This window comes from Lepus europaeus, chromosome 3, assembly GCF_033115175.1.
Source record: "Lepus europaeus isolate LE1 chromosome 3, mLepTim1.pri, whole genome shotgun sequence".
NCBI lineage: Eukaryota > Metazoa > Chordata > Mammalia > Lagomorpha > Leporidae > Lepus > Lepus europaeus.
The window spans coordinates 105,661,567-105,688,610 of record NC_084829.1 but is presented as its reverse complement, the minus strand read 5'-3'; the positions used below and the strand labels follow the sequence as shown (position 1 = coordinate 105,688,610).

The 27,044-nt window shown below is 49.5% G+C and overlaps 1 protein-coding gene across 2 annotated transcripts in view; it reads right to left on the bottom strand.

Moving 5' to 3' along the window:
• Nucleotides 1-1,302: 1,302 nt before the first annotated feature.
• Nucleotides 1,303-27,044, bottom strand: part of SOBP (sine oculis binding protein homolog) — a 165,702-nt gene continuing 139,960 nt past the window's right edge. Inside the window, exons 6-7 of one of the 2 annotated variants that reach the window (XM_062186575.1) lie at nucleotides 21,279-23,252; nucleotides 1,303-3,006 (exon numbers count right to left, since the gene is read on the bottom strand). In XM_062186575.1, coding sequence (XP_062042559.1) covers nucleotides 21,282-23,252 — 1,971 coding nt within the window. In that variant the 3' untranslated portion in view covers nucleotides 1,303-3,006; nucleotides 21,279-21,281. Of the gene's footprint in view, nucleotides 3,007-14,420; nucleotides 16,491-21,278; nucleotides 23,253-27,044 lie in introns of those variants that run through there. The other variant, XM_062186576.1, reaches the window with a different exon arrangement.

Here is a 27,044-nt window from a genome sequence, read left to right as displayed (position 1 = left end):
CCGTCTTTCTTTATATGTGGTTTAGAGGGCCTGGGAGAACTATGCATCCAGGGGGCACTAAGATCAAGCAGAAGAAGAGCAGGAGGAAAGGTACGGGTGGCCAAGGAGAGGCCACATAATCTTCCCCATGTCTGAACAAAGGTGCCTTTTGTTTCCAGAAGGGTCAACATGTTTGCTCAACGTCCTCGGACTATAGACAAAAGCCAAATCGAGATCCTGGATGACTGTCTCTCGGAGTCACGCTATCGGGGAGTTTGCAGCTGGGGGTCCCGGCGCCTTCCACATCCCCGGCTGAGTCTCAGCATAGTTTAGATGGTGTCACCTCCAGGAACACATCCCCGCCCAGGAGGCCTCCTGGACACCCCCCACACTCTGCAAGAGGGAACTGTTGCTGTATCCAAGAATCTGCAGAGCTGACTCGACCCAGTACAGGGCTCTGGACAAGTCAAGATGCTTCGCCAGACTTCACATCTTTCATGTCCAGAGCAAAAGGATCGGGTTAGTTTACCTGGGCTAGGACTAGGTATCAGTGTATGCTCTACCTTAGAAACTTTCTGATGTTTAATGCATGTATAGAGAAAAGCTAGGTGGACCCATCCCACGTAAAGCCAAAGCAAATCGTCTCCCAGCCTGTAGGGTGACACGACATGTGGGGGTGAGAGCACCCATGGGAGAGGGTGCTTCCTGAACCTTACACCTGAGCCCTTGGAGCCGAAAAAGAACAGAGCTCGGAGAGCACTTGGAAAGGGGTCTGTACATCCTCGAGCTGACTGCACTGGCACAGCGCTGTCAGCCTTAGGTGTAGTAGGAAGCAGATGGAGCGGGCTCTCATCGGCAGAGACCAGGTCCAGAACGGCCAGTGCCAACACCATAGCTTGCCATCTTTCAACACCTACAAGCTTTAACTTCAGAACTATTTCTCAGGGAGATGGGGGTGGTGGCAGGAGGTGGGCAAAGAGATGAAGACCTTGTGTAACGGAACCACGACAATCCAATCGTCGTAATAATGAGAAAAGCCAAACCCGCACATGTGAGTGCATTTTTTTTTCCTTAGAGATTTATTTCTGTTTGATGAATCTGACACCAGTCAGGGAGAGAGGAGAGTGTTGTGAGCCCAGCAGGGAAGCGAGCACCCAGAGGGAGGGCCTGCATCTCCCTGTGTGGGTGGGGTGGGGGGTAGGGTGGGTTGGTGGCTTTGATTTGTTGCTGGAAGTTTCTCTTTTTTTGTTCACTTTGATAAATCTCTCCCCGGGCTCGCGAGCTTCCCCTCCCTCCCTCCTCCCTTCCCCAGCCCTCCCCAGATTTCATTTTTAAAAAGCGAGCTCGCTCGCCAGGTGAGTCCCCCAAGCTCTCACAGCTCTAATAAATAAGGAGCACCTGTAAAACAGTAGCTTGACTTGTTAAGTGACTCTGTACAAAGGAGAATATAGAAACAGTATGTACACCGCATCCGCGGCCCCGCGGTGTCTCCAGGCCACCGCCTCTCGGGCCGGCCTCGCCCGCTGCCGCCGCTGGGACCGCCATCCCTCCTCCTGCTGCGGCCGAGTGGGGCGGGGGGCACCTGGACCCCTCCAGAGGGGACAATTGCTTTCTTTGAGTTAGTAAACAGATACACTGAATCACAAGGTGGTTTCTTTTCTTTTTTTTTTTTTTTAAGTTTTCTTCTTTTTTGATTTTTTTTTCTTAAATTTTTTCTCTCTCTCTCTCTCTCTTTTTTTCTTTACTCATCAGAATGGGACACTCCACGACTGTCTCACCAACTCAGTGCCAGGACACATGCTCTAGAGGACTCTGGACTCGCAGCTACAACTGCACAAGTGCACACAAGTAAATCTACCCTGTTACCCTCCACCACCGACTGAGGATCCAATTGCACATTTCTCTTCACCGTGACAGGAGAAAGCAAACAGTGAAACAGAGTCACGGGCGATCTTTCTCACTTTCCCTCTTGTTTTCATTGGTTTGTCCATACCATTCTCATTATCATGAAAGGATTCCGCGTATAGGGAGATTGTCTCACTAACTTCCTGGATCACCGAAAACCATCGGGGGCTGAAATTCCATCCGAGTCGTTCGTGACGCCCAGCAAATACTCCCCCTCGGATTATTTTACACCTTGAGGGCAATTTGGTCTTGAGTTCCACACTCCTGCTCTGTTCCCAAATGGGGCGCTATTTAGGGGAATTTAAAAGAGAAAGCTGAGAAGAATAAACATTTACCGAGTTCTCTTGGCGTTCAGTCTCTGAAAAACCACAGTATAAACTATTCATGCTGCTTCTTACATCTGTCAACTCGAAAATTAAAAGCCATAAAAGTGTAACACTGAAAATATGGCATCAAAAAGGATAAAGGTGGCCTTTGTAAAAAATAACAAGAAAAAGTATATTAGCCAATAAAATATTCTAACTCTTCATTTCAAAGTGCATCCTGGGCGGACAGAGACGCAGCCGAAGTGCGAGGACTCCCGGTGCCACCCCTCTCTGCCATCAAAAACGTGAACAGTATAGGTCCAAAAAACCGTACAATGCAAATCACAACTCTTAGTGTAGCAGCAAAACCACAGCAGTTTTTAAAAAGATTTTTTTTTTTTTAAAAAAAGATGTCTGTTTTCCAATCCGTGTCATCTTCCAGCCTCAGGTGCTGAACCTTAAAGATGGAGTGGGCAGAATACCTACATTGGTCCTTTGTGGCTTGGTGGTGCTCTGTGTTTTTGTTTTTTGGAAAACCAGAGGCCCAAATCCCTAAGTTCCTCCAGGGAGAAGCAGAGATGGCGGTAGCAGTTAGGCTGGGCCCGCTTGGTGGGTCCAAGACGCCGTGGACTTCTCTGGGCTCCCGGCCACCGAGGGAGGGCTGCTTCCTCCGAGACTTAATGACAGGAAGCGGCTTTATTTGCTTGAGTTTTAGCCAGAGCGGGTGGTGAGCTGACCAGCTGGTGTCATTGGATGGCGTGACATGGTTTGCTCTGCGCCCTCTCTCCACGCAAGGTACCCTGTGAGTTGAGCGTTCCTGGGAAAAGAGGAGAGAGGGCTGTCAGAATCCACAGGGCCGGATCCCCCCACCTTCACCCAGGGGATGAGAACCTAGGCAGGGATCAGAAGGCGGCCGTGTGTTCAGACCCAGGAGGAGCCCCTCGATCCCAGGTAGCACCACGTGACTTCATGAGGAGTTCAATCCATGGGCCAGCATCGCCAGCTTTGTGCCAGGAAATGAAACTCCCAGTCGCTTGCTGGAACACCACGATGCGCATGGCGCACTACGCCCTCATCCATGACCCCAGAGTCCTTTGCAGCCTAGCCACCTTCCCCTCCGCGTATGGCACACCTGGCCACACGAGGTCGCCTGCGCTGCCCAAAGTCACCCCTGGTCAGCCAAGGTCTCGGGGTGGGGGAGGTGGGTGCCCGCAGCTCCGGACGGCAGCCCTGCACTCCATGTAACAGCTCTGGAGTTCGCTGCAAGGAGGGCCAAGAGACTCATTTTTTTAGCAAATGAAAAATTACCACGTGCACGAATACATATCTTCCCACGTTTCCTGCAGAGGCGACTGAGCCTGAGGCAACGGGTGCACCTCTCAGGTTGCAGGTCTTGTCTGTGAGCTGGGTGGGCCATGGATGTGTTCACCTCCAAAACCAACCGTGGCTGGGAGACCATAAACCCACCAGGCCTTGGCGTCCGAACTGCACTCTTCGGTAGGGAATCGGTTTGTGGGGGAGGCCCATGACCAGGCCCACCCACAGCCCTGGGTCTCTCCTCCTCACCCCAACTGGTGAGCTTCATGTGCTCCCAGTCCCTTGTTCTGTCGGGAGGAGCAGCCACTTAGACGCCTGCCAAGCCAACTGCCCCGGGCTGGGCCTGCTCTGCTCAAGGCTCCACACCCAGCCCCTAGTGCGGAGTCTCCCACTCTGCCCAATGAGAGCCATGCCCCAACCCGGTACCTTTGCCTCCTGCCAACACCTGGGATGTCACACTGAATGGGTTCCGTTTTGGTGTTGAGAGTATTCTTAGAACAATGAACGAGTAACTTCCAGGAGGTGGTGGAATTTAGGGCTTGAAGAGACCCCAGAGATGCCACACCACAACCTCCTCGTTTTTCCAGATGAAGAAATGGAGGCCGCAAAGAGACCTGGGAAGTTGCTTAGCAAGAGTGTGAGGAGGTCAGGATGCCCGCTGGGAGGACTCAGTGGGAGCTTGTGCTTTGAACCCTGCTAGCCAAATCCTGGTGTTAACGGCAACAATAATAAGCAGCAGCCAAAAAACAGGGTTTGAAAATCTCTACGTGCACGACAGGAAATGCCTGAGTTCCCCAAATCACATTAAATCACCAGATCTGTGTGCATTTAATATGTATATTAAATAACCAAAGTGAAAATGCAAAACACCACAAGTATGCAACGGGGGTGGAATTACAAGGCCATGGAAACCTTTGCATTTGGCATGGTCAGATTTGGAAATGTGGGCATTTCTCTCTGACTAAAGAGCTCACATTTGATTTCTTTCACTCCTCCCTTCTTCATTTCCTTCCTTGCCTCCCTTCTTTCCTTCCTCCCTGACTGGCTCCCTCCCTCCGTGAAGCTCTTTCTTCCTTTTTTTCTTTTCTTGAGAATGAGAGACAATGAAGAACTACAAAAACATCCCCATAGGAAGTTACAAAAGGCTGGGAATGAGCTATGGAAATGGGAAGTGGATCCAAAGACCCAGGGGTAGCTTCTTGTGGGGACAAGGCTATTGCATTTAGGAAACACAGCCCGGAAGTTGCTGTGGAGCGAGAGAAGCCATCCCTACTCCTGGACCTGGGGCCAAATCCCACAGTCAGATGGGGCCTCCTTCGAACTATCTGTTTAAAGGGAGAAGAAAGGGGGAGGGGGGAAGCGATGTTTAACAAACTCCTTCAAAGACTGGGAACCACCGCCATGTTTAATGGCTTACTTAAGAATGCTGCAACTACTTTTTCAATGATGTGGCTTCTTCTTCTTCTTCTTGAATGCAATCATTATTAGCAAGAGATTTCTCAAATAAGTTTCTTTATATTCAAATCACCTTTGGACAGAGACCAAATGTGGACAGCACCCACCGACTTAGAGGAAATTTCCAGGCTTTCACAAGGGACTGGGGAAACGGGCTTATAATGAGAGCGATTCTGGAACCTAAGTACAGCCTTTGCCATCCCAAACACTATAATAATCGTTATTATTCGCTGCGATCTATTATCGTCTGGTAAATAATATGTGTTTTCCCCCGAAGTTGCAAAGGGTGCAGCTGCACCACGCTCTATTTTTTGCAGTCCCACTCTTGCTGCTCAGAAAGGCTCCTCACACTGAGCTTATTTTAAGAGAATGGCAGAGCAGACCATTTGCGCACTTCCCCTCCCTGTCACATCCATGCCCATGCCTGGGACACCCACCAAGGCCAGATGGTGGCAGTACAAGTCCCTTGCTGCTGATAGCATTTGAGGAGGGGGTGGCGCCGAAGGCAACCTTGCATGTTCTTCAGGCTCGGACTGGCTCAGGGCAAGCCTCGTGGTGGTGACCCAGGAATGGACTCTGGAACCAACGATGATGGAGAGCCAAGCTTGGGCTTCAGTTTCCTGGGGTTGTATTGGCACACAAGGAATGGAATCAAGAGAGTGGGGAGGACGCAAGCTTGGATTTTTTTGAAAGTGAGTATGGCAGGAAGCTCTGGAGCCTTGAGCCCTTGCCAAGCACAGGGATCTTACAGAAAATCTGTCTCCTCTCTGTCGACATTTTTTGATCTGTGCAAAGGGGAGATTACTGCAGTAAGTGCGAAGAGACCCGAGCTACGGTCCAGCTTGCCCCTAACCAGCTGTGTGTCCTTGGATCTGGTCCTTACTCCTGCCCCAAGCCTTGATTCTTCCTCTAGGAAACAGGGGGGCTTGGAAGAAATTTTCTGTTTTATCTTCCTTCTCTCACATGCTGTGACTGTGAGATTTTTGGATAAAGGCCAGCATCGAATATGTAGAATTATACACTTGAGCATCTGGGTATTAATCTGCTACCAATGTATAAGGAGGACTAATTTCTAGACCCTGAAATCTAAAATTTGAGTCTCCTTGTCTCTGTTCTCTCTTCCCCCTCTCTCTCACTCACACTCACACACACACACACACACACACAGCCCTCTGGTATCTCCCTTAATACCGGGGTTCTGTGGAACTAGTGGTGTCTGTGTCTCCTGCTTTGGTTCTTCTCTGAGTTGGGAGATTTTCTGAATACAGGAAAACCCACCCCTGTTATGCGAAGCATCACACATACAATGTCACACAAAGAAGCCCATTTCATGTACCATGTACGAACGCGAACCATGTGGGCATTGTGCATGAAGACCAGCACCACAATGCGAGGTCCCCACTGGGCAGGTATGGCCAGCCATCCTCACAATTTTGGGCCTGATTGCCCCCTTTGGTCAGCAGGAGGAAACACCCTTTTCAGGGGCAGGCGTTTGCCTAGTGGTTAAGATACCCTCGTCCGACATTGCAGTGCCTGGGTTCAATACCCAGCTCTGGCTTCTGACTCCAGTCTCCTGCTAGTGCAGACCCTGGAAGGCTGTGGTAATGGCTCTAGTAACTGAGTTCCTGCTGTCCAGGTGGGAGACCTGGACTCCAGTGTTTGGGGAGGGAACTAGTGAATGGGAGCACCTTCATCTCTGTGTCTCTTTCTACCTCGCAAAGAAGAAAAAAAAATTTTTTTTAAATAGGAACAAGAAGGCCATCCTCTTTGTGGAGCCATAGCCACACACCAAGTGCATGGAGTGGCTCTCCAGCCACCTGGCGAATGCCTCTGCCAGCTCATGGGGGAAGCACTGAGCGAGTGAGGCACGCTTCCTCCTTTTCACACAAACCTTCCTAGAGGATTATCAAGAACAAAGATGCGCCCGAGTACTAATAAATTCCTTTAATGTTGTTGCTGGTGAAGGTTGGCCATTCTCACTTTCACTTCTCTGATCTTTGCAGCCTGAGATGTAAACCAATTGCATTTCCTAAAATCTCCTGGCAATCCTTCCCAAAAGCAAGCGTGCATCCAGAGAACAATCTCTTATTCTGCACCCCAACATTTCCCAGCTAGTTCTTCCCCCTCCACCACGATGCCTGCCTCTATTAATCCAACCCATTTTCCAGACTTTGAGTCCTACTTGGTTTCTCAAATACCTTTGCAATTAGCATAACCAAAATCCAGCAGGCCTGCCCTGTCCGACTCGTTTAGAAGGCAAGCTCCTCCATGGCTGTCATATTTATTCCCCGGAGTCTCAAACCCTGTGGCACCAATTCTATGATGTGCAAGAAACGCCTGCTGCCAAGCTGGCTTGCCTTTGTGCAATCACCCAGGCTCCGGCACAGAGCGGCTCACTCGGGGCGTCTGCCCATCACTTATCACAGTTAAATACAGCCATTACGTGCTGGCTGCTGCAACGCTGTTTATCTGGGACAATAACGAGTCCCCGAGGACTGCAGCGCTCTCAGGTAGCTGCGGCTATTCTGGGACACTCACAGGGGTAGGGGCCGGCAGTCAATGGACAGAGCCGCCTGCGCCGGCTGATAAAGTCTGCGTGCGATGCCAGATAGGGGGCCGCAGCACACCCATCCCAGGAAGGGCTGCAGCTCTGGCAGCTTTGGCCAGAGAGGTTCCTTCCCTCCCTTCCTCCCTCCCTCGTCAGCCACGGCTCCGTGCAGAGTTTTGAAACAGCGTTTACCTGGATGGAAATTGCTTCCAGTTTTGACAACGATAGCATCTCTTAGAGTCCATTCATTGATGAAAATAGTGGGGAAATACCCCTTCTTCCTACTGGAGGATGCAACAGAAAGCAGCCCATGGTGAAGCCAGGCTGTGGGGACCCGCGGGGAACTTCAGCCTAGCTCAGCGCTGGGCTCCGAACCCCAGCTTCCTTCCTGGGAGCTGTTCACCCTGTGGCTCTGATGAACTAAGTCTCAAAAAAAACCCTGTTTTAAGCAATATACAATGTATTGTAATTTTTTAATATAATTTTCTCCTTTAGCTATCTTATCTTAATCAACAAAGCTCACAACCACAACTGGGATACCTCCATCACTAATTCCTAATGAAAACGCTGTTTTCTTTGCTCAGGGGGCACGATGAGCTAAAAGGGGAGCTGGCGCTATGAGCTACAAGAGCCCATGCCAATTCTTGCTGGCTTGTAGAAGTTCCTAAGGGACAAAAAGCCCTGAACCAGGGAACCCCGTGTTGGGCACCCACCTAGGCTTCACCTGCTCCTCTCTACCTCAAGTTCTTTCTGGAACCCAGGACTTTGAGCAAACCCAACAATCCTATCTGGCCTTTTTCTAAGAACGTGGAAAGATATGCAATTAACTGTGCACTTTTTTTTTTTTTTTTTTTTTTTTTTACAAACATACTGGCTACGACCATCCGCCCAGAAGAACGACAAAATAATTACTTCCTATAGCTAATGTTCTACAGGAAACTTTGCAGAAGGGCCAGAACCCTTTGCCCCTGGCTTCCAGGATGAAGCACTTCCTGTTGCTGCTTGGGAACCCGGCGGTGTCTTCAAAGAAAGGAGTTGAGTTCTACTGAGCACCCGCATCTTGTCAAATACAGCACTCGGAATTTTAGTAAGTTCATTTCCCTGGGAAACAAGTAGAACTTACATATTTATTTCATTTACACACTTATCTCATGTAAGCAAAAATGCTGCTAAAGTGTTTATTATTGTGTCTACTTGATAAATGAAGCACGTCGCCTGAAAGGTTAAGGAACTGATTTGTTCAAGGTCACCTGCTAGAAGCAGGCAAGGCTGGATGAAGTCCAGCTTCCAGGACCCCCAAATCCAGCCCATTTCTCAGGGAGTGCTGCCCCATCCATGCTTTCTCTCCCCTTACTTATCCTGACAGTGGAGGCTGTCAGAGGCCTTAGAGACATAGGCAGACAAGAACTTGGAGAAGTTATTTGGTAAGAACAAAAATGCATTTTCATTCAAGTCCCATCCGACACTCACACTAGCTGACGCTGGTTCCTGTGACTCAGGAGGGCCCTGGCCTGCAGCTCTGCTCCCTTGTGTGACTACAGGAGCAGGTGTCACTGTGTCCCTGCTGGAGTGGGAGATGCTAAGTCCCGGATGAATTAAGCGACTAGTCCAGGGGCCAGCCAAAAGGCCAGGGTCAGATTCTTCTCCTGTTTTCCACTGCACTGTCTCTGCAGACGGCTGCTTTCCACGCAGTCTGCCTTGGACACAAAGCCAGATGTTTATTGTTTTTAGGAGTGAGTTGTTCTCCCTCTATTGTTATCTGAACACAGGCATTCTAGGTATGAAGAAAGAAAACAGAGAAAAAAGCATCTTCGTGTGGCCAATGGCTACAGCCAGTGGTGCAGCAGCAGATTTTAAGATTTTAGGAGAGGTTTGGAAAAGTTGTTTGTCCCACCCTTTACCTACTGTTTTCAACCAGTCCATCAACAGAGAGGGAGGGAGGGAGCCAGGGAGGGGAAGAAGGGCAAGCGAGTGGGACAGTGCTTCATAGTAGTGGAAATTCCACCACAAAAACCAAGAGTAGGGATGTGGATTTTCCCTTGCGCTGCACAGGGAAGTGCGGGGAGTGGGGTGAACCATGGCTTTTCTGCTGTCTTTCAGCGCCTCAGCCCCAGATGTTCAGGTAAGAGCCGCTTTGCCTCTGAGGTCAGCTGCCCGATGGGAGGAAGCCATGCAGTGGGTGGCTCCAATATGACCCTGGTCCCTGGCACAGGGAATGAAACTCAAGCAGCTCGGGCTGGCTCCTGTGTCCCACTGACAGGAAAGGCAGATGAGGGCTCAGGTTCTGATCCTGGCTGCTCCACTCTGACCTTGAGTGTTCTCTCTTCTCCCAGCCTCAACTTGCAAAAGTGGAACGCGAGATCTTAGGGGAATTTCTGGAATGGTTTCCCCGACCTCTGAAGCTGACAACACTAGCGTGTTCCATTATTTTACATCGCCCATCTCTGGGGAGTTCTGAGCCGCAGGGCCCACCAGGAACCAGGGAGATCCAGGGGCATTTTAGCTTACGTTTCTTCATGGCAGAGTTAAGAACTCCACGAAGTAGGGGTTATTAACTTCATTTGTGCTACAGAGGACATGCACAGTGGCTTTGTATGAAGCATCTGGAGCCAGCCCGGCTACTCCAGCCAGAGCTGCCATTTCCTGGCCCCGTGAGTCTGGCTAGGGTCCTCTATCTCTCAGTGCCTCAGTTTCTCCATCTGTGAAATGTGTTTATAATGGTATTCCATAGCATTGTGGTCAGTATGTAGATTGTGGAACACTGCCCACATGTAGAAAAAGGCTACTTCGAAAAAATTCTTGGAGAAATGAAATTAAAAGAGGAATCCCTTAGGGTGCAAAAAAGAAAAAAAAAATCTGAAATTCCTGAGTGATTTTTCTCAATACGCATTTTCCATGAACCTTTTGAAGATTCTTTGTCTGCATGGATTTCACTTTTGGGGAGCACCAAAATAAACTGGCCTTTTAATTCTCAGTTTCCATGAACTTTCTGAAGTACCCTCACAAGAGCTGTTTTAATTATTTAATTAAATAATTAAAATTAAAAGAATAATGAAAATTAAATAATTTTAATTTAAAAAATTTAAATTAATAATTTAGGCCCAGAGAGGTTATAAAACCTGTCCAGATCCCTGACAGCTGGTGTAACACGGCTGGTTTTCAAATGCAGTCAGGTCTCCTCCAGCCCTGTGCTGTCACCCCAGGCCCGGGGACCTCTCTAGCGGGATGGTCACTGCCATTCTAGGGGTACCTATGATGGGACCCCCATCACATATGCTTCCCTCCAGCAATGTTACACTCATGACCTAGAGCCTGGCTCACAGAGGTGAACTATCCTCCCCTCAACCCCAGTAAATGGCCCCAGAGGATTTGAACCCAAGCCAGGCCCAACTGCAGACAGGTGTCCTTTCCGATTCAACCACAGGGCCACCAGCAGCCTCTGCTGTTGTCACCCCATGTGGAAGCTTCAGATGGTTTCTAAATGGAGAAGGTTGCAAGCTCCCTTCACAGTAGCTGCAGCCCTAGGGGGCTGGGATTCTGGTTGCAGGCAGTCCCCCGTCGATATCTGAGGGGCAGCAAGTACCCCACGCCACTCCTGTGGCGCTTCGGTTCAAAGACGGAGGCTGGGCACCACTGTGGCATCACTGTCCTCACCACGGTCCTCATCAGGGACCTGCTAGGAGAGCTGCTGTCTGCCTCAAGGCCTGGGAGAATATGGGCCCCCACTGTGGGCCCAGAGAGAGAGACATGTCCCCCTCTCCCTGCACTGTGGGACTCCAGTGGCTTTAAGCACTTAGACCACAGACATGGCTGACCACGCTACTTGCACGCTGCAGTGCTGCCAGCCAGCCACGGGTCCTCAGCTCCTCATCAGAACGCAGCATCAGTGAGGCTGCCGGCCCCTCGCTTCCCGTCTATGGCCAGCTGCACCACTAACTTTTCCCAGTCACGGACCCATCCCCTCACACCTCCATCCAGTCCCTGGCTCCTGCCAGGTCCCTCCCCACTCCCCCATCTAGTATAGCACACGTTTGGCTGCATCTGGGCTCCAACATCTGACTGCACCGCTCACTCCTCCCTGCCAGCCCATGTCCCTGTTCAGCTACAGCAGCCACCTCGAATTCATGTGTCGGGGACACTAGCAACGAAACTCATCAGCTATTCTTTTTTTTTTTTTTTTTTTTTTGACAGGCAGAGTGGACAGTGAGAGAGAGAGACAGAGAGAAAGGTCTTCCTTTGCCGTTGGTTCACCCTCCAATGGCCGCCGCGGCCGGCGCACCCGCGCTGATCCGAAGGCAGGAGCCAGGTGCTTCTCCTGGTCTCCCATGCAGGTGCAGGGCCCAAGGACTTGGGCCATCCTCCACTGCACTCCCGGGCCATAGCAGAGAGCTGGCATGGAAGAGGGGCAACCGGGACAGAATCCGGCGCCCCGACCGGGACTAGAACCCGCTGTGCGGGCGCCGCAAGGCGGAGGATTAGCCTGTTGAGCCACGGCGCCGGCTCTCATCAGCTATTCTCTGCTGAGACTCTTTTCCCTCGTGTGCTCAACACACGCTGGTGATGCACTCTGCCAGCTTGTGCCCAGCACTGGACTACAACAACGCATGAGCTGGACCCAGCTCCTCTCACGTGGAAGCCTACTGCCTACAGGAGATAGCAGGGGCTAGGTTCTGCATGTGGCTGGGGATTTTTTTTCTTGCCTCTTTCAGGAAGTTATTGGCCTTTTTTTTTAAAAAAAAAAAAATTGTTTGAAAGACAGTTACAGGGAAAGAGAAAATGTGTGAGCTGGTTCACTCTCCCAAATGGCTGCAATGGCTGAGCTGGTCCACACTGAAGCCAGGAGCCTGGAACTCCATCCGGGTACCCCATGTGTGTGACAGGGGCCCAAGCACTTGGGCCATCTTTCGCTGCTTTCCCAGGCTATTAGCAGGGAGCTGGATAAGAAGAGGAGCAGCTGGGATGCAAACTGGTGCCCATATGGGATGCTGGCACTGCAGGTGGTGGTTTAACCTGCTGCACCACAATGCCGGTCCCAGTTATTGGTTCTTTAAAATAATTCACATCCACTCACACTCTTCTTCGTCCCTCCCCTCTTCCCTTCCCTCCGGTAACCCAGAAACGGCAGTAAAGACAGTGTTAGAATTGCAAAATGATTATGTTTACTACACTCCACTGAAATGGGCTAAAGCGATTGCTGTACTAGGAATGAGCGAAAGGGGCCTCCCACCGGGTGGATAAGATTAGGAGTTTATTAAATGTTGCAGATTGTAATCTAGGAATTAATTATAAATTAAGGATTTATAACATCCAAATACAGGATTTTAAAGTCGCTATTCCCATGCATATGCCACACAAACTCACGCACACGTGCACACACACACACGGCTGTAACAGATGGGCAGAGGAGCTGCCAGGATCACGACTACCATCCTGGACCAGCGGCCCGCATCTTCTCCTGCAAGGTCACGGTGTTTCTCTGCAAGAGCATTCTTCATAGTTTTTCACTGAGTATTTGAAATGTGTGTTGCTGAAACCTTGGAGGACACGAGCATAGCCAGTAAGTCCCATGTTTATGATGTCATCATATTAAATGGGAGGCCTGGAGGGACCTGGATGTGTTTTTGGTTTGGCAAATCCTCTGATTATTTTTTCAAATATTTGGGGTTTGGCTAAAACCAAAACGTACTTTGCCAAGCACTTTGGCCTTAATTTTTAAACCCATGTATATTTTAAGAGAAATTCAATCTATATGTTTCTGACTCATTTACACTTAACTCATGAAAATGCGCTATCAGATGTCCAAGAAAGTCTATGAGCCTTGTAAGCCTTCTTTGCCCTTTGCTTAGCACAAAGTTGTGTTCTGCCAGTCATCAGACTGCGAGCCTCTGAGGCCCATGATGCGCTGGAAATTTATAGCTCCAACGCGTTCTGCCCTTCCCTTTTTTCATATTAAATGCACCCACAGGTTACCTACGACAAAAACAAGATCCTATGTCTTAGCTTCTAAGATGGCTAGAGGTGAACAGCGAATTCAATCGACTCATCAGTAAATTGTCCCTAAGACACTTCGGGGAAACAAAGCAACACGTATTGTCCATGTGGACATGAGACCCAATGCTCTAATGGAAGTGTTACTAATGAGAAAAAGGAGTGGGACTCAACACCCTGCTAGTTAGAACACTCTAGCTTTCAGGCAGGGCGTCGCGGCTCACTAGGCTAATCCTCTGCCTGTGGCGCCGGCACTCTGGGTTCTAGTCCCGGTTGGGGCGCCGATTCTAGTCCTGGTTGCTCTTCTTCCAGTCCAGCTCTCTGCTGTGGCCTGGGAAGGCAGTGGAGGATAGCCCAAGTGGTTGGGCCCTGCACCCGCATGGGAGACCAGGAGGAAGCAACTGGCTTCTGGCTTCGGATCAGCGCAGCACGCCGGCTGCAGCGCGCCGGCTGTAGCGGCCATGTTGGGGGTGAACCAATGGAAGGAAGACCTTTCTCTCTGTCTCTCTCTCTCTCACTGTCTAACTCTACCTGTCCAAAAAAAAAAAAAAAAAAAAAAAAAAAAAAAAAAAAAACACCCTAGCTTTCAAGAACTGGGGATATTTTTTTAGAATCACAGATAACCAATCCTGTTTATGACATCTTACACATTTTTAAAACAAGCTGAATCTACTAAAAATGGCATTGGAATTAAAACCAGCAAAACTAGAACACACATGCGTGCTGCAGCAACTCACTTTGTATCTTCCATAGTGACGCTCAGATCCCATTCAATTACAGTATTCTGGTGGGAGAAGGCTTTTGGTTGAAGTACTTAAAAATGGCTTATAAATATTTAAAGTAGAAGCATCTAACAAATCATAATGACAAAGTTTTACATTTAACCACATGTGCTCCAAATATCTTGAAATTACTCTAAATATGGGTTTAAAATATCAAAAGAGCTTGCTGATGGGATGCAGAGCTTTGGAGAGAAACTTAAACCTGATCGTTCTTGATCCCACAACACCCAATCTGCACAATTTTTAAAGTGTGTGTGTGTGTGTGTATGTAGATTTCTTTGGAAGATCATGTTACCATCTGAATTTCCAAAACAAGAGCTGAAGGATGAAATATAGGGTTTCCCCTCTCTCAACCAAATGCCCGGTTTAGCCACTTTGCTTCTAGATAATTTGTTATTGTAGGTCGGCTCAAATTTAAGAAAGTAACATTTTAGAAACACTTGGAGAACTAAGCCAGCTGCACGGAGGATATCATTACAAATTGAGACGCATGTTGAATAGGAATAACATTCATTTTCAATACCAAAAACACATCTAGGGAAATAAGCCATGCAAATGAGGAGGACATAGACTTTTTAATTGCATTTTTTGAACATTAGATCAATGTTTCATACCAAATAAGGCCATAAAGTGCATTTCTTCTTTTCATTCTTTAAATACTGTCAGCCACAGTCTTACCTCTGCCTGTAGACCAAACAGCTTGCTATCAAAGACAGAGAGCAAATCAGAGGCTCAGGAGGGAGGCGATGGGATAACCAGAGCTGCAGCAGCCCAGTATCTGGACAGGCATTTGGCTGTGGAGCAGTAGAAGCTTTGATTTGCTCCAGCCCTGACCCCTCAGCTGTGTGGAGAGGCTGTTCTGCTCCCAGCTCCATCTCCCCATTCAGCACTGTGCGTTTGGGTAACAGGGTAAAATCCCTTCCAACCGCAGCCCAGTCCTAGGAGTGCCAGAGTTAAGAGATCTCGGGGGTGGGGAGAGGGGTGCTGTCTGCTTTCCAATTTCCGAATAGTTGGTGGTACACTCAGGAACTGTCTTAAAGCACTAGAGGCTAATTGCAAGTTTTTGGTACTGTCATTCTCTTTTGCTCCATTTTCATTAGAATCTTTTACATGACCCTTAAAGCTTCTATGTGTGTGTGTGCTTCCCCTCCCTGTGGATGTCCTCATGGTCTCGCTCCTGACCCCACCCTACTTGTTTTCTAAGCAGAACACTGCAGAAAACCACAAATCTGGAAGAGAGCGCTGCACAGTTAGGAGACAGAGCTGCCATGTGGGAGCGCACAGAGAATGGGATCCCATGCCCAGTTATAGATGACGCCGGTGTTAACTGGGTAAGCTTATCTTTTAAAGCTAGTTTGTTGTTGTCTCGCCAAATGAATTCCTATGGTGCCTTTGAGGTATCTAAAGGAACGAAAGTTGACACAGGCGGAATGCATCGCTTTCACACTCATCCTCAGAGGAAGCATCACCGGCTGAGAGGCAACGGGAGGATGCCCAAGTATTCTGCATAGGACTAGGGGCAGTGAAGGAAAATGGGATGCACCTGCCCTGCCTTGCCCCCCACCATCCCTGTGGTACAACCTCCTCCCCCAGGAAAGTCACCGAAAGGCAGGACTGTCCAGGTGGGGGTCAGGGTTCTCCATGAGCTAGCTGCTCCCCACTGGCTATGGTGTAAGGCGTGTGGGCACAAAGGCAGGTGCACAAGATTGGAGAGGGAGTGAGTCACTGCACTCAGCAGTCAGGGAGCTTAGCTGGGAGGCTTGCAGAAGGCAGAAGGCTGGTCACTTGGCCCCATCCTCTTCCCAGTACACTTGCTTCAGAGGAAGCTGGGGGCTGGGGAGAGATCCCAGACACTGCCACCTCCAGGCCCTGGCATTCACTGACCTGCTCTGTTCCCTGACTCAGCCACTCTGCTCACCTAGCCTCCGAGGCAGGCTGAGAAGCGTTTGCTGCAGAATGGCAGCGTCTCCCCATAGAGCATAAACTGTGAACGTGCAAGGGCCAGGGGCGTGCGTCTCCACTGGCTTTCTTTTCTTGGCTCCCTCTTCGTCTTTCCACCACCGGCACCTGCAGGATATGGTCCCTTGAAGAGAAGTCCCTTGTCCGCTGCCTCGCCCAGCACACTTCCTGCAGCAAGCATGACGTGACGTGGCTGCAGCTGGGATTCTGCAGCATTAGGCTCTTGGCGAAAACACTGTCCAAAAGTGCATTCTACATTTTAAGAGAAGCTTATAATTAATTCAGCTTTCTCGGAGCACAGAAAAATTTCATTTCAGATATTGCTCCGGAATCATGTGTAAGATAATCCTTTGGAGATGTAGAACACACTTTTCTGAAGCCAAAAATCTATAAGCCTCTCCTCCCAAGAAAATTCCTCTGTGCAAAGGCACATAAAACTTTCCATGAAACTTCGGGGGGAGTGGCTGAAAGGCGTCCATAGACCAGTCCAGGGAGCCAGAGAGCAGCTTTCGGGAACTGCCCCCTGGATCAGAAGTCTGGGCAGCACAGCCAGGGTTGGCGCTGCACTTGCACAACTCTGAGTCCCTCTTGAAAGTCTGCACACTCGGTATGTCCCCTGCTGCACTCTCATCCCAGCCCTGCTGAGGACGGAAAGCTATGGCTTTCTATCCACCCGGTCACATATGTCAATTCGTATTCCATCATAATCTGATGGACATCGTAGCTAAAAGCCAACTGCTTGCCCAGGGAAACCCTGCCTGCAAGCCTCTTGTCATAGCGGGCCCAGCAGTAATGAATGTGACATGGGGAAGGTCCATCTTGACACCGTTCCTTCCAGAAAACTTCCCAAGTCTGAAATGCTCACAGCAAGCACCCTCCCAGATCCTCACCACTCAAAGGTACGCATGGCACAGAGCCGATGGCGTCTCACTGGCTCTTGGAAAAGGGGCCTCGAACTGCATCCTAACAGGTGGGCTGATCTTTACCTTATGGGTCATCACTAAGGAACATTTCCATCCAACAAGTGCTGGAACTTGTCTAGCTCGGGATCTGAGGGCATCCAACTGGTACTGGTTTCCTCATGACACTCTCAGCGTTTCTTCTTTCCCTCGCTTTAAAAGTAGGCATCTACAGAACCACTTTGCAAGTATGGGCTTACTTCCCGACTCCTCCCAGGCAGCCTCGTCGCTTGAGCAAGTCAATGAGCAAAGAGTTACTTGTCACCTCCAGCCATTTGGCTTTCCTAACGGGGTGAACCCCTTGCCTTAAAACGGTTGTTCCTGGGACTGTGGTTCCACGAGCAGACTAGTACTACTAACTAGACCCATCCTCCAACCTGCCCTGAGGAAATGGAGTTGACTTCTTGCAGCTGAGCCTGCAGTAGCATCACGGAATCAGGTCCATGGAAAAACAGTCTCGAATTTGCTCTCTGGCTTTAGAGACACACAAGCAACTTGGGAGCCACAAAGGTGGGAAGTCACATGAACCTGCTGCTCTTTGAGAATGGAAAAAGTGAGGTTTCTGAAAGGGTTACTCCTGGGACACATTTTTTTTTTTTCCACTGATTATTTTACTTAGAGCGGCTATGTCATTTCCCTGGAAAATTGAGGAGGGGGAATATTTTCTTTTGAATATCTTCAAACATTTGCAAATGGTTACTCTGAACTCCCCAATGTACCATAAACAAGTGCAAACTGTAGAAATTCAGAAAATGTACAAACACAAACAGCTATCCACCAAGCTTCCAGGAAAAGACAAAGCAGGGAGTATTCTACTTATAAATGGGATTCTTTGTGGACAGATAGTTTGGGAAATGTTTATATGTTGTTTTCCTTATTATTTGGGGGGTGGGGAATTTCTTTTTTCCTAATTTACAGAAGCTGTAGAACTGGTATTTACAGGCTTAACAGTCAAAGATTCAAGAGAGTCTACAACCTTTCAAAATCTTCAACTCAACCTCATTAGCTCTGCTTCTGGAGAAAGGACCTGTTCATTGACATAATTTGTAATCATATCAACCAACAAGAATGCCTAAACTCAGGTAACCAAGAACAGGACAACTTCAACATGGGCGGGGGGAGACGGCCCGGGGCGGGGGGGCCACAATTTGCAAAGAACCAGCAAATATGATGACTTCCTTGTAAACCGCTGTTGCTGCCTGGGTTGCTGATTTCAAAACCGTCTGCCTTGGACCTACTAAATGAGTATTTGAAACATTGCGAGTAAGGTGGACACAGGGAGAAGGATGGAGAATGCTGACCGAGGGGACGGACAGGCTCTTCTGTGAGAGCAGATGATTCACCATCAAGCCCATGACGATTTCACTCACCTGCACCTCACCCACCGCATCTCAGCCCGGGTTTTTTTGTTTTGTTTTGTTTTGTTTTTTTTTTTAAGCTTTCCACTTTCACTTTGTCACCACACAGGATGCTCACCTTCAGGTCCCCAAGGCCATGCAGTCTTTTGTTTAATGGATGCATTTCCCACTCCCCCAACCACATGAATAGGCTGGGTTTCTGAAGCCAGGGGAGAAAAACAGCACCACGTGCACACAGAACACCAGGAGGGGCCGGGAGTGAGTGAATTACAGCAGGCAGACACTGCACGGTGAGCTGAGGCACAGCTACTGAGGGCAAGAGGAAGTGTGATCCGGTGGAGACGAAGCGGGCCTGCCCCACCTTCAGTCACCTGCCTTGTCACCCCTCTGTAGCTGGCGAGCCCGAGTATTCCTGACTTCAGAGAACTGCCATTTCCTGGGGGACCCATCATGAAAGGAACTCTCCAGTCTCGAGCAGTATTGGACAATTTCGTCATAGCAATCTTCTGAAACTGGCTGAAACCAGGTTAATATTTTTCACAAGGACTCTGATCCACACACAAGACCCCAGCCTGATTCTCTATTCAGGAACCTGTATCATCCAAACAGTTATCCTATGTGGTTACGTTTTTAGGTTCTTAGGATCCCTCGCTACTTAGAGGCTTGGTCCCTTCTTATCCCAATCACAGTAGGAGAATCTTTCACCCTCCCATTCCTCCTTTGATGTCACACAGATGAGTGATACTAGAATGTGTTTAAAATGACAATTCCGAAAGCTTCCTTTCTGAAGGCCGTGCCTTCTTTGTCACACACCTACCCATTACTCACGGTTTTGTCAACCAGATTAAATTACTCCCGTGAAGAAATCAGGGGCATTTTCAATTCAGGTGACTGTGAGAAGGCTGAGGCCATCTGTCTTCAGCCAGCAGAAGTTGATGATGTAAAATCAGGCAGGAATGGTGAGGTCGATTTTAGAATCCATCGGTGGCAAAGGAAACCTCAGGCTATGGTGACTGAGAAACCCTGCTTGCAGGCCAGCTAAGAGACAAGGGGCAAGACACACGCCATCAGGTGTTCCCCGATTGCCTGTGTATGTCCCACTATGGAGTCATGTGTTGGAAGTCCAGGTTTGCCACTGCTGCTGGTAAAATAGGAATTAAACACCGTCTGAAGAACTAGAGAAGCTGGTGGAGAGGCTTAGTTTGTTTCATTTTCTAAAGGAACTTTGCCCCAGGACAAGCGCAGTGGAAAAATGAATGCTACTAGGTAGATTACCAAAGGGACTAAGTAGCCTCTTTCCACAGTGGCTTAAAGAAAATGCTAACTCCGGAGTTGGCTGGCCTTGGGATCTCTTCTCACTACTTTAGCGATCTTGGGCAAGTGATGTAATTTCTCTGTTTCACTTTCCCCAACAATAGAACAAAGACAATGACTGTCCTTACGGACACAGATGCAAATAATATGGCTGCAAAGACCCTAAAAAGCGAGCCTGTACCCACAAACGTGAGACAGACTCTTCCTGCGAGGTCCGCCTCTCCCACCCCAGGCCTCCTTCCTCCCGGGTTTGTGTCCTCACTGGGTCCCCACCACCTCGAGAGCAGGAACCACATCACATTCACTTCTGCAAAGAGCTGTGCACAAGTTAGGGGCTCAAAAAATTGCACATTTCTCTCTCTTCTCTCACTCTCCCTGAACAGTTGATGAACTCAACCAAATTCCAGCTTGCTTGCTGTCCACCTGGATGGAGAGGCCAGCCTAGGTTCTGGATCCAACAGGCCTGAGCCCACGTGCCGGCTCTAATGGGTCTCTAACCCGCATCTTCCTCCTTAGTAACAGGCAGCTGATGCCTCTTCCACCAGGATGGGTAGGAGGAGCACACCGGGCCACCTTGGCTACAAGGGATGCACCTGCCAGTTCCCCTTCCATTCTCTGTAAGTTCTGACTCCCCCTTAGTGCTCCCAGGCCACTAAGAAGCATTCTCCCCTTGAGGTCAGAGATGTGCACTCACTTCCACAGTGCCTTCCCTTCCCCTAACAAAACCTTCCCGGGCCTGCTGAGGTGAGCGCTGTGCCAGCTCAGCCCCTGAGCCCCCAAAGCCGGAGAAGCAGAGCTGGTCAGGGATGCTTGAATCCTGCGCTGGGGAGCACCGGTTGGTGCCACAGTGAAGGAAGAAACGAGGGAGGAGGAACTATGCGTCATTGCTCTAACCTCCTACCAGGCAAATGGGGCTTCATGACCTGGGATCCACTGGCAGACTCACGTTAAGAAGCTTAGCTTCTATTTTCATCGTATGTACGGAATCCTGTGGTTATCAAGGACATCTATTGATGGGGCCAGCTCCAGGGTTCACCCGACCTTTTTGCCACTGCCCTGGCACCTCATGCCTGCACGAGGGAGTGACCCAAGCCATCCGCCTTCCCCTCCACATTCCTCCTCTTCTCCAACAGGGTGAGCTATGGAGAGAGACCTAGAGAAACAGGAGCCAGGGTTGCAGGTCAGGTTCAAGAAGGGCACGGCATTCGCCACCTGTGGCTGTTTCCTCAGCTGTAAAATGGGAATGAAGCCACCAAACAACTGGTGGACCAGCAGGCTGGTGGTATGAGCCCACACAGGGCGTTCTGTGAGCCACGGAAGGCCAACTCCTGGCCATCAACGCGCGCCTCGCGAGCCGCGGGGAGAGGCGCCCTGGCACGCGTGCAGCGTGCCGGGGAGGACATACAAACCTTTTACTTATTCTGATTTCTAATTCGGAGGCACCTCCTTTTGAGTGGCGGCTCCAGGTCCTCGGGCCCGGCGCTGAGCATGGGCGAGGAGATGACGCACGGCGCCATGGCAGTCTTCTCGGCGGGTTTTGGCACAGGCTGGATCACGCAGCCGGTCTTGGGCAGCATGCGCAGCGCGTAGGCGTGGTCCTCGTCAGCGGGGTTGTTCAGGTTCGGGTCCGACTTGTCGCCCCCCGCCAGGGCCTCCTCCCCTATCAGCTTTTTGGCCGCCTCCCCGTCCAGGTGGCAGTTGGAAGCGCAGTTGTTCTCCTTGACGGACTCCAGCTCGCTCACCACCGGCTCCTCTGGCGACAGCAGCTTCTTGGGGGGCGCAGGCGGCGGCGGGGGCGGGGGCGGCGGCGGCGGCTGCTCGGGCGGCGGCTCCGCGCCCTTGGCGCCTTCGGAGGCGGCGGCGGCTGCGGCGGCGGCGCCGCGCGTGCCGTTCACGATGACGTTGCAGGCCGCGGCGGCCTCGGGGCCCGCGGGTGCGCCCGGGCCCGGGTCGCCGGCGGCGGGCGGGCTGCAATGGCCGTCCCTGCAGCCGCCGCAGGTCCTGCGTTCCGCGGCGCCCGGCTCGCGCTCCGCCTTGGCGTGCGCATGCAGCGCGCGGTGGATCACGTTGTGCAGCCGGGCCCGGTGGCCCACGGTCAGGTCGATGACGCCGTCCTGCGGGCCCTGCAGCACGCCGGGGAAGCCGCCGAGTGGGCCGCCCGCGCCTGGGGGGCTGCCGGCGCGCCGCGTCAGGTCCACCACCTCGCTCCGGCCGGGCTCGGCGGGCGCCAGGCTCAGGGCCTGGCCCGAGCAGCCGGGCGGAGAGTCCGCCGACTTGGACGAGCCCTGCTTGGAGTCCCGAGGGGACAGGGAGTGTCCGCCTGGCTTGCCTCCCGCCGCCGAGGAGTCGCCAGGGGCGCTCGGAATGAAGTTCTCCCCGTTACTGGAGAATCCGTTGGGGGGCTTGGAATCGTTCACGTGGGGGATGGGGATGGGGATGGGGATGGGCACGGGCAGGGGCACGATCACCGGGTATGGCACGAGCAGGGTCGGGGGCGGCACCAGCGGGGCGAGCGACGGCAGCCCGAAGTTCATCATCTGGGGCACGGGCATCGGACCGTTTGGCATCATGCTCACCGACGGGAAGGGAAGAGTCGGCAAGGGGGCGCCCGGGGGCGGCGGGGGCAGCAGGCCCGCGGGATTCCCCGGCATGGTGGGCGTGCTCGGGGGGTGGATGTGCGGGGAGAGCATGGGCCGGTGCATGGGGCTGGAAGTGGGGCCCAGGTTCCGGGGGCCGCCGGGCGGGGGCCCGATGCCGGGCAGCATGGGGTTGGGCAGCGGGCTGTTGGGGTTGGAGGCGTGGTGCGGTGGCCCGCGGATGAAGGGCGGGCGGATCTGCTGCATGATCTGCTGCTCCATGAAGATGGGCAGCGGCACCGGGCCGCGGTTGGTCATCACCATGGGAGGGCTGCGAGGCGGGACGCCCAGGGGAGGCCCGATGCTGGCCGGAGGCTGCACCGAGACAGGAGGGATGTTTGGCGTCTCGCTGATGGGGATGGACTTGGGCACTGGCGTGGGGATTTTAGTGACGGAGCAATTGGCAGTGTCAGATGGAGAGACGGTGGTGGACGCCGCCAGGCCAGGGCCCTGGCTTTGGCCAGCTGCAGCCACCGGGGAGGGGGCCTTCCTGCGAGCATCTGTTAGCGGGATATTCCAAGAGTCTGGAGTGAGCAGCTGCACCCCGGCGCCTTCTGCTTTATTTTCCATGGGAGGGTGCAGTGTGCTGCACAGCCCAGCTGGGAGATTGGCCTGTGTCTCTTTGTAGAAAATGTCCATTTTGTATTGATTGAGACATTTTGCACTGCAGAACTGAAGCCGCCTTTCCCCGTCCCCAAAATCCAGGTATTCTTTTGTGTGTCTTATGTGCTTGCACCAGTCACATACCTACAACACAGCAATAGAAAACCACAACAGGTGAGATCAGCGATTGCTTGGGCAGACGGCCCTTCACTTTGTCACATAAAGACTCTTTGAGTCTTAACAATTTTTTCAAGCAGGCTGGAGGGGATTTCCTTCTACAAGGCAAAATTCTGAAAGCAGTGTGAAATGATGGGTTTGCTTTAAAAACGTTAACTCTTTGGGACAGCAAGGATCACAGTCTCCTATCCCTCTCCTCCCCCCCCCCATTTTTCTTTTTCTTTCTTTTTTAATTCTTTTGTCCCCTTTAAGCATGATTTAAAGATGGTTCTAGAAAAACAGGAGTGCATCTACCTGCCCCCTGGGGGGGCTATCTGTCCTCAGGTGTCTGCACTCACTGTCGATGCCCATCCAGACAGTTAGGGAGGCAAGCAGTCTACAGAAGGTTCAGCAACTTACAGCGGAACCCCTTAAAATTCTGCCCATGCAAAGTCACTTGGACTGTGTTCGATAATGCAGTTGGAAAGGGTGTGCGGTGTTAACCAGTAACACAAAGCACTACACATCATTATGTCTGGCTTCCAAGGAGAAACTTGGAATTCGTCATGAAGTCTGTGTGAGGTTTAGCTATTCCCAACCTGTGATGTTGCAGCAAGCTAGAATTATTTTTTAAGCTGTTTGCCCACTCTCTCTCAGTAGTCAGAATTTTTGGTGACATTTCTTGGCAGGCAGTCTTATTTAACAACTTTTCAAACACCAGAGAACATTTTCCAAAAGTTGTTATGGCTTCCCCCCCCCCCCCACCTCCCTTACTTCGTATCGACTCCTGGCAAAAGAAAGACATCACCAAATTTATTTTAAAGTTGGGCTGTAGAACTAATTAAAGGCTGAGAGCTTTTCCCAATTGGAAATCACTAGACATCAAAGTTCAAAAAATAATCATTCTCGGCTTCAGAACCCATTACTTTGGAGAAATTATTGTGATTTCATTAACACATTAATTTTGCAACACCATCAGCTCTCACAGATGGTGAAGACATGATCTACAATTCAAATATGACTCTTGTTTGCACAAATGTCTTTCCTTCATATGGCATTTTAAACAAGAATTAATATGAGTAATCTTGCCATAGCTATAAACAGATAAACAGATGTCAAAATTTTCAATAGTTCTTTCAGTGCCGTACTTGTTTTTGGACAGAATTTTACACACACCATCTCTTTTCTCTTCCTTATTCTTATATATATATATATATATATATATATATATATATATATAATTTTTTTTCCATTTCCCTAGCATTGAAGCCACATAGCAGCAGAGACGGAATTGTGAAACACAACAATGGTAAGTTTATTGAATTCAAGTTTCTCCCCCATAAGGTACTGGTTCCAAGACTCTTCTAAAGGGAACCCTGTTTTTGCTAAAGAGGGTGCCTTGTTCTGCTGTTGGTGTGTGCTTTTTTTTTTTAAAACTCTCATAAACGATATAATTAAAAGACGATACATTTTAATAATGATTGGTCACATAAATGATGCACAAACAACATATGCTGGGCATTTGATTACTCATCTCATTTAACTCTCAGCTTTTCCTGATTGTAAACAGTGGTGGCATGCATGCTAGCGTGGGATTGGGCGAACACACACGGCAGATGTGGGTCTGTATGTGTAGATCCACTCTTTGCCTTCTCACCTTTTTTTTTCCCCCCACTGATATTTTCAGGTAATAAACGTGACGGTGTGAGATTGAAGAACATACCCTTATTGCACAGATTAGTTTTTGTTTGGTCTCATAACGAATTAATCTTTCACAATGCTCCTTGACAAAAATGTTAGGGGAGCGAGAGACTGCTAAGTGACCTTTGTTGATGATACAGGCACTGTCTCATTTGGTTATCGAAAGTTGTACAGTTGCTGGAGTGACCAAAAAAATAATAAAAATAATTTCAGTGCTAGGGTGTTTTGGGTTCTGCCTGAAATGAGGGATGTCTCTATTATGGTTGAGATGACAAATTTACAAATACCGCAGAATTGCCTCTGATGAGAAGAGACCCACAGACTCTACCAAATTCTCATGTACACAAAGGCTAAGAAAACTAATAGTGAAAATATGATACACATACATTGGAAAAACATGATCATTTTAATAAAGCTAATGTATAACGATGTGATATGTTAATTCTGTTATGAAATAAAACCTCTTGCTTTTGTTTCACTATTAAGCATCCATGGAAATCCTAAAGTGTAAATTTATAAGTTTAAATGCAGGATAAAACATAGCTTCTTTAATAACAGACTACCAAAAATATTATCAATAAATTAAGCTCATTAAAATAATATACCAGTGTTTTTTGGCATATTTCTTTTGGGTCTTATTTTTAATCATAAAGGGAAATAATTTTTTGAAATCCTCAATTGGTTTTAAATTGCTGGATTGAATTATTTGCCTCTAGAGAACTTTTGTTTCCTCAAGCTAATTAAATATTTTCAAGTGGAGGCCGGCGCCGTGGCTCAACAGGCTAATCCTCCGCCTTGCGGCGCCGGCACACCGGGTTCTAGTCCCGGTTGGGGCACCGATCCTGTTCCGGTTGCCCCTCTTCCAGGCCAGCTCTCTGCTGTGGCTAGGGAGTGCAGTGGAGGATGGCCCAAGTCCTTGGGTCCTGCACCCCATGGGAGACCAGGAGAAGCACCTGGCTCCTGCCATCGGAACAGTGCGGTGCGCTGGCCGCAGCGCGCTACCGCGGCGGCCATTGGAGGGTGAACCAACGGCAAAAGGAAGACCTTTCTCTCTGTCTCTCTCTCTCACTGTCCACTCTGCCTGTCAAAAAAAAAATATATATATATTTTCAAGTGGAGTAAAACAATCTAAATATAACTGAAATGTTTTCCCTTTACTTTCAATAATTCATTGATGAAAAGGAAATGTTCATAGATCTAGTTATCAAGTGAGAGTTTATCTGCCTTGTTTTATCTATTTCCACATTAAAAGAATTAGTGACATCAAAGTTGGTAACAAAATCCTAACTTTCTCATCAATGCAAAGCCTAACGTTAGCTACTTGATTTTCCGCAACACTCGGAGTTGAGGTGGCAGTGTGGCACCGTATGACTGTCTCATTTTGTAGTATGCGTGTGCACGTGTGTCTTCTTGCCTTATTACATTTCAGCTCAGAACAACATCTAAGAATACAGAAAAGCAATCTTCATGATGAGGCCAAAAAAAATTATTAGAGAGGAAAAAAACTGTCACTTAAGAAATAATGAATCAAGTCTGTCTTACAGGACACATTATTTAAGATGAGGTCAATGAATTTATGGCACAAATGGCTATATCATGTGCGGCAATAAAAGGCAATTCCATTATTCATTTTACCTCCAACTAATGACAGCCTTCTAGTAATTAAAGATTTCATCATAAGTGCTTGTGCTGATTACTTAAGATGTGGTAGTTAGGTGAAAATATATATTGCATTTCTCTCTTTAATAAAGTAACATTGGCATATCCATGAAATGCATAGCTCGTGTCTCCTAAACTGTAGTTTTCTGAATTGTGATGGTGTAGGGTACCCCACTCCCATCCCCCCACAGATATCTTTACATTTTACTTATTTAACTTTTTGAGGCATTGTTTTTGCCTCATTATGCCAAGAGGTACCAAAATTTCCTCAGATACTGTAAAAGGTAAAGATTAAGAAGCATAGCATTCAGCTCACTGGGATGATTTCTCCCTGTTTCTACCCAGGCTTTGTTTCTGTTGGAATCTGGCCTCTTGGGTTCCACTCGCCTCCCTAACATGTCCCACAGTGGACAGAGGCTG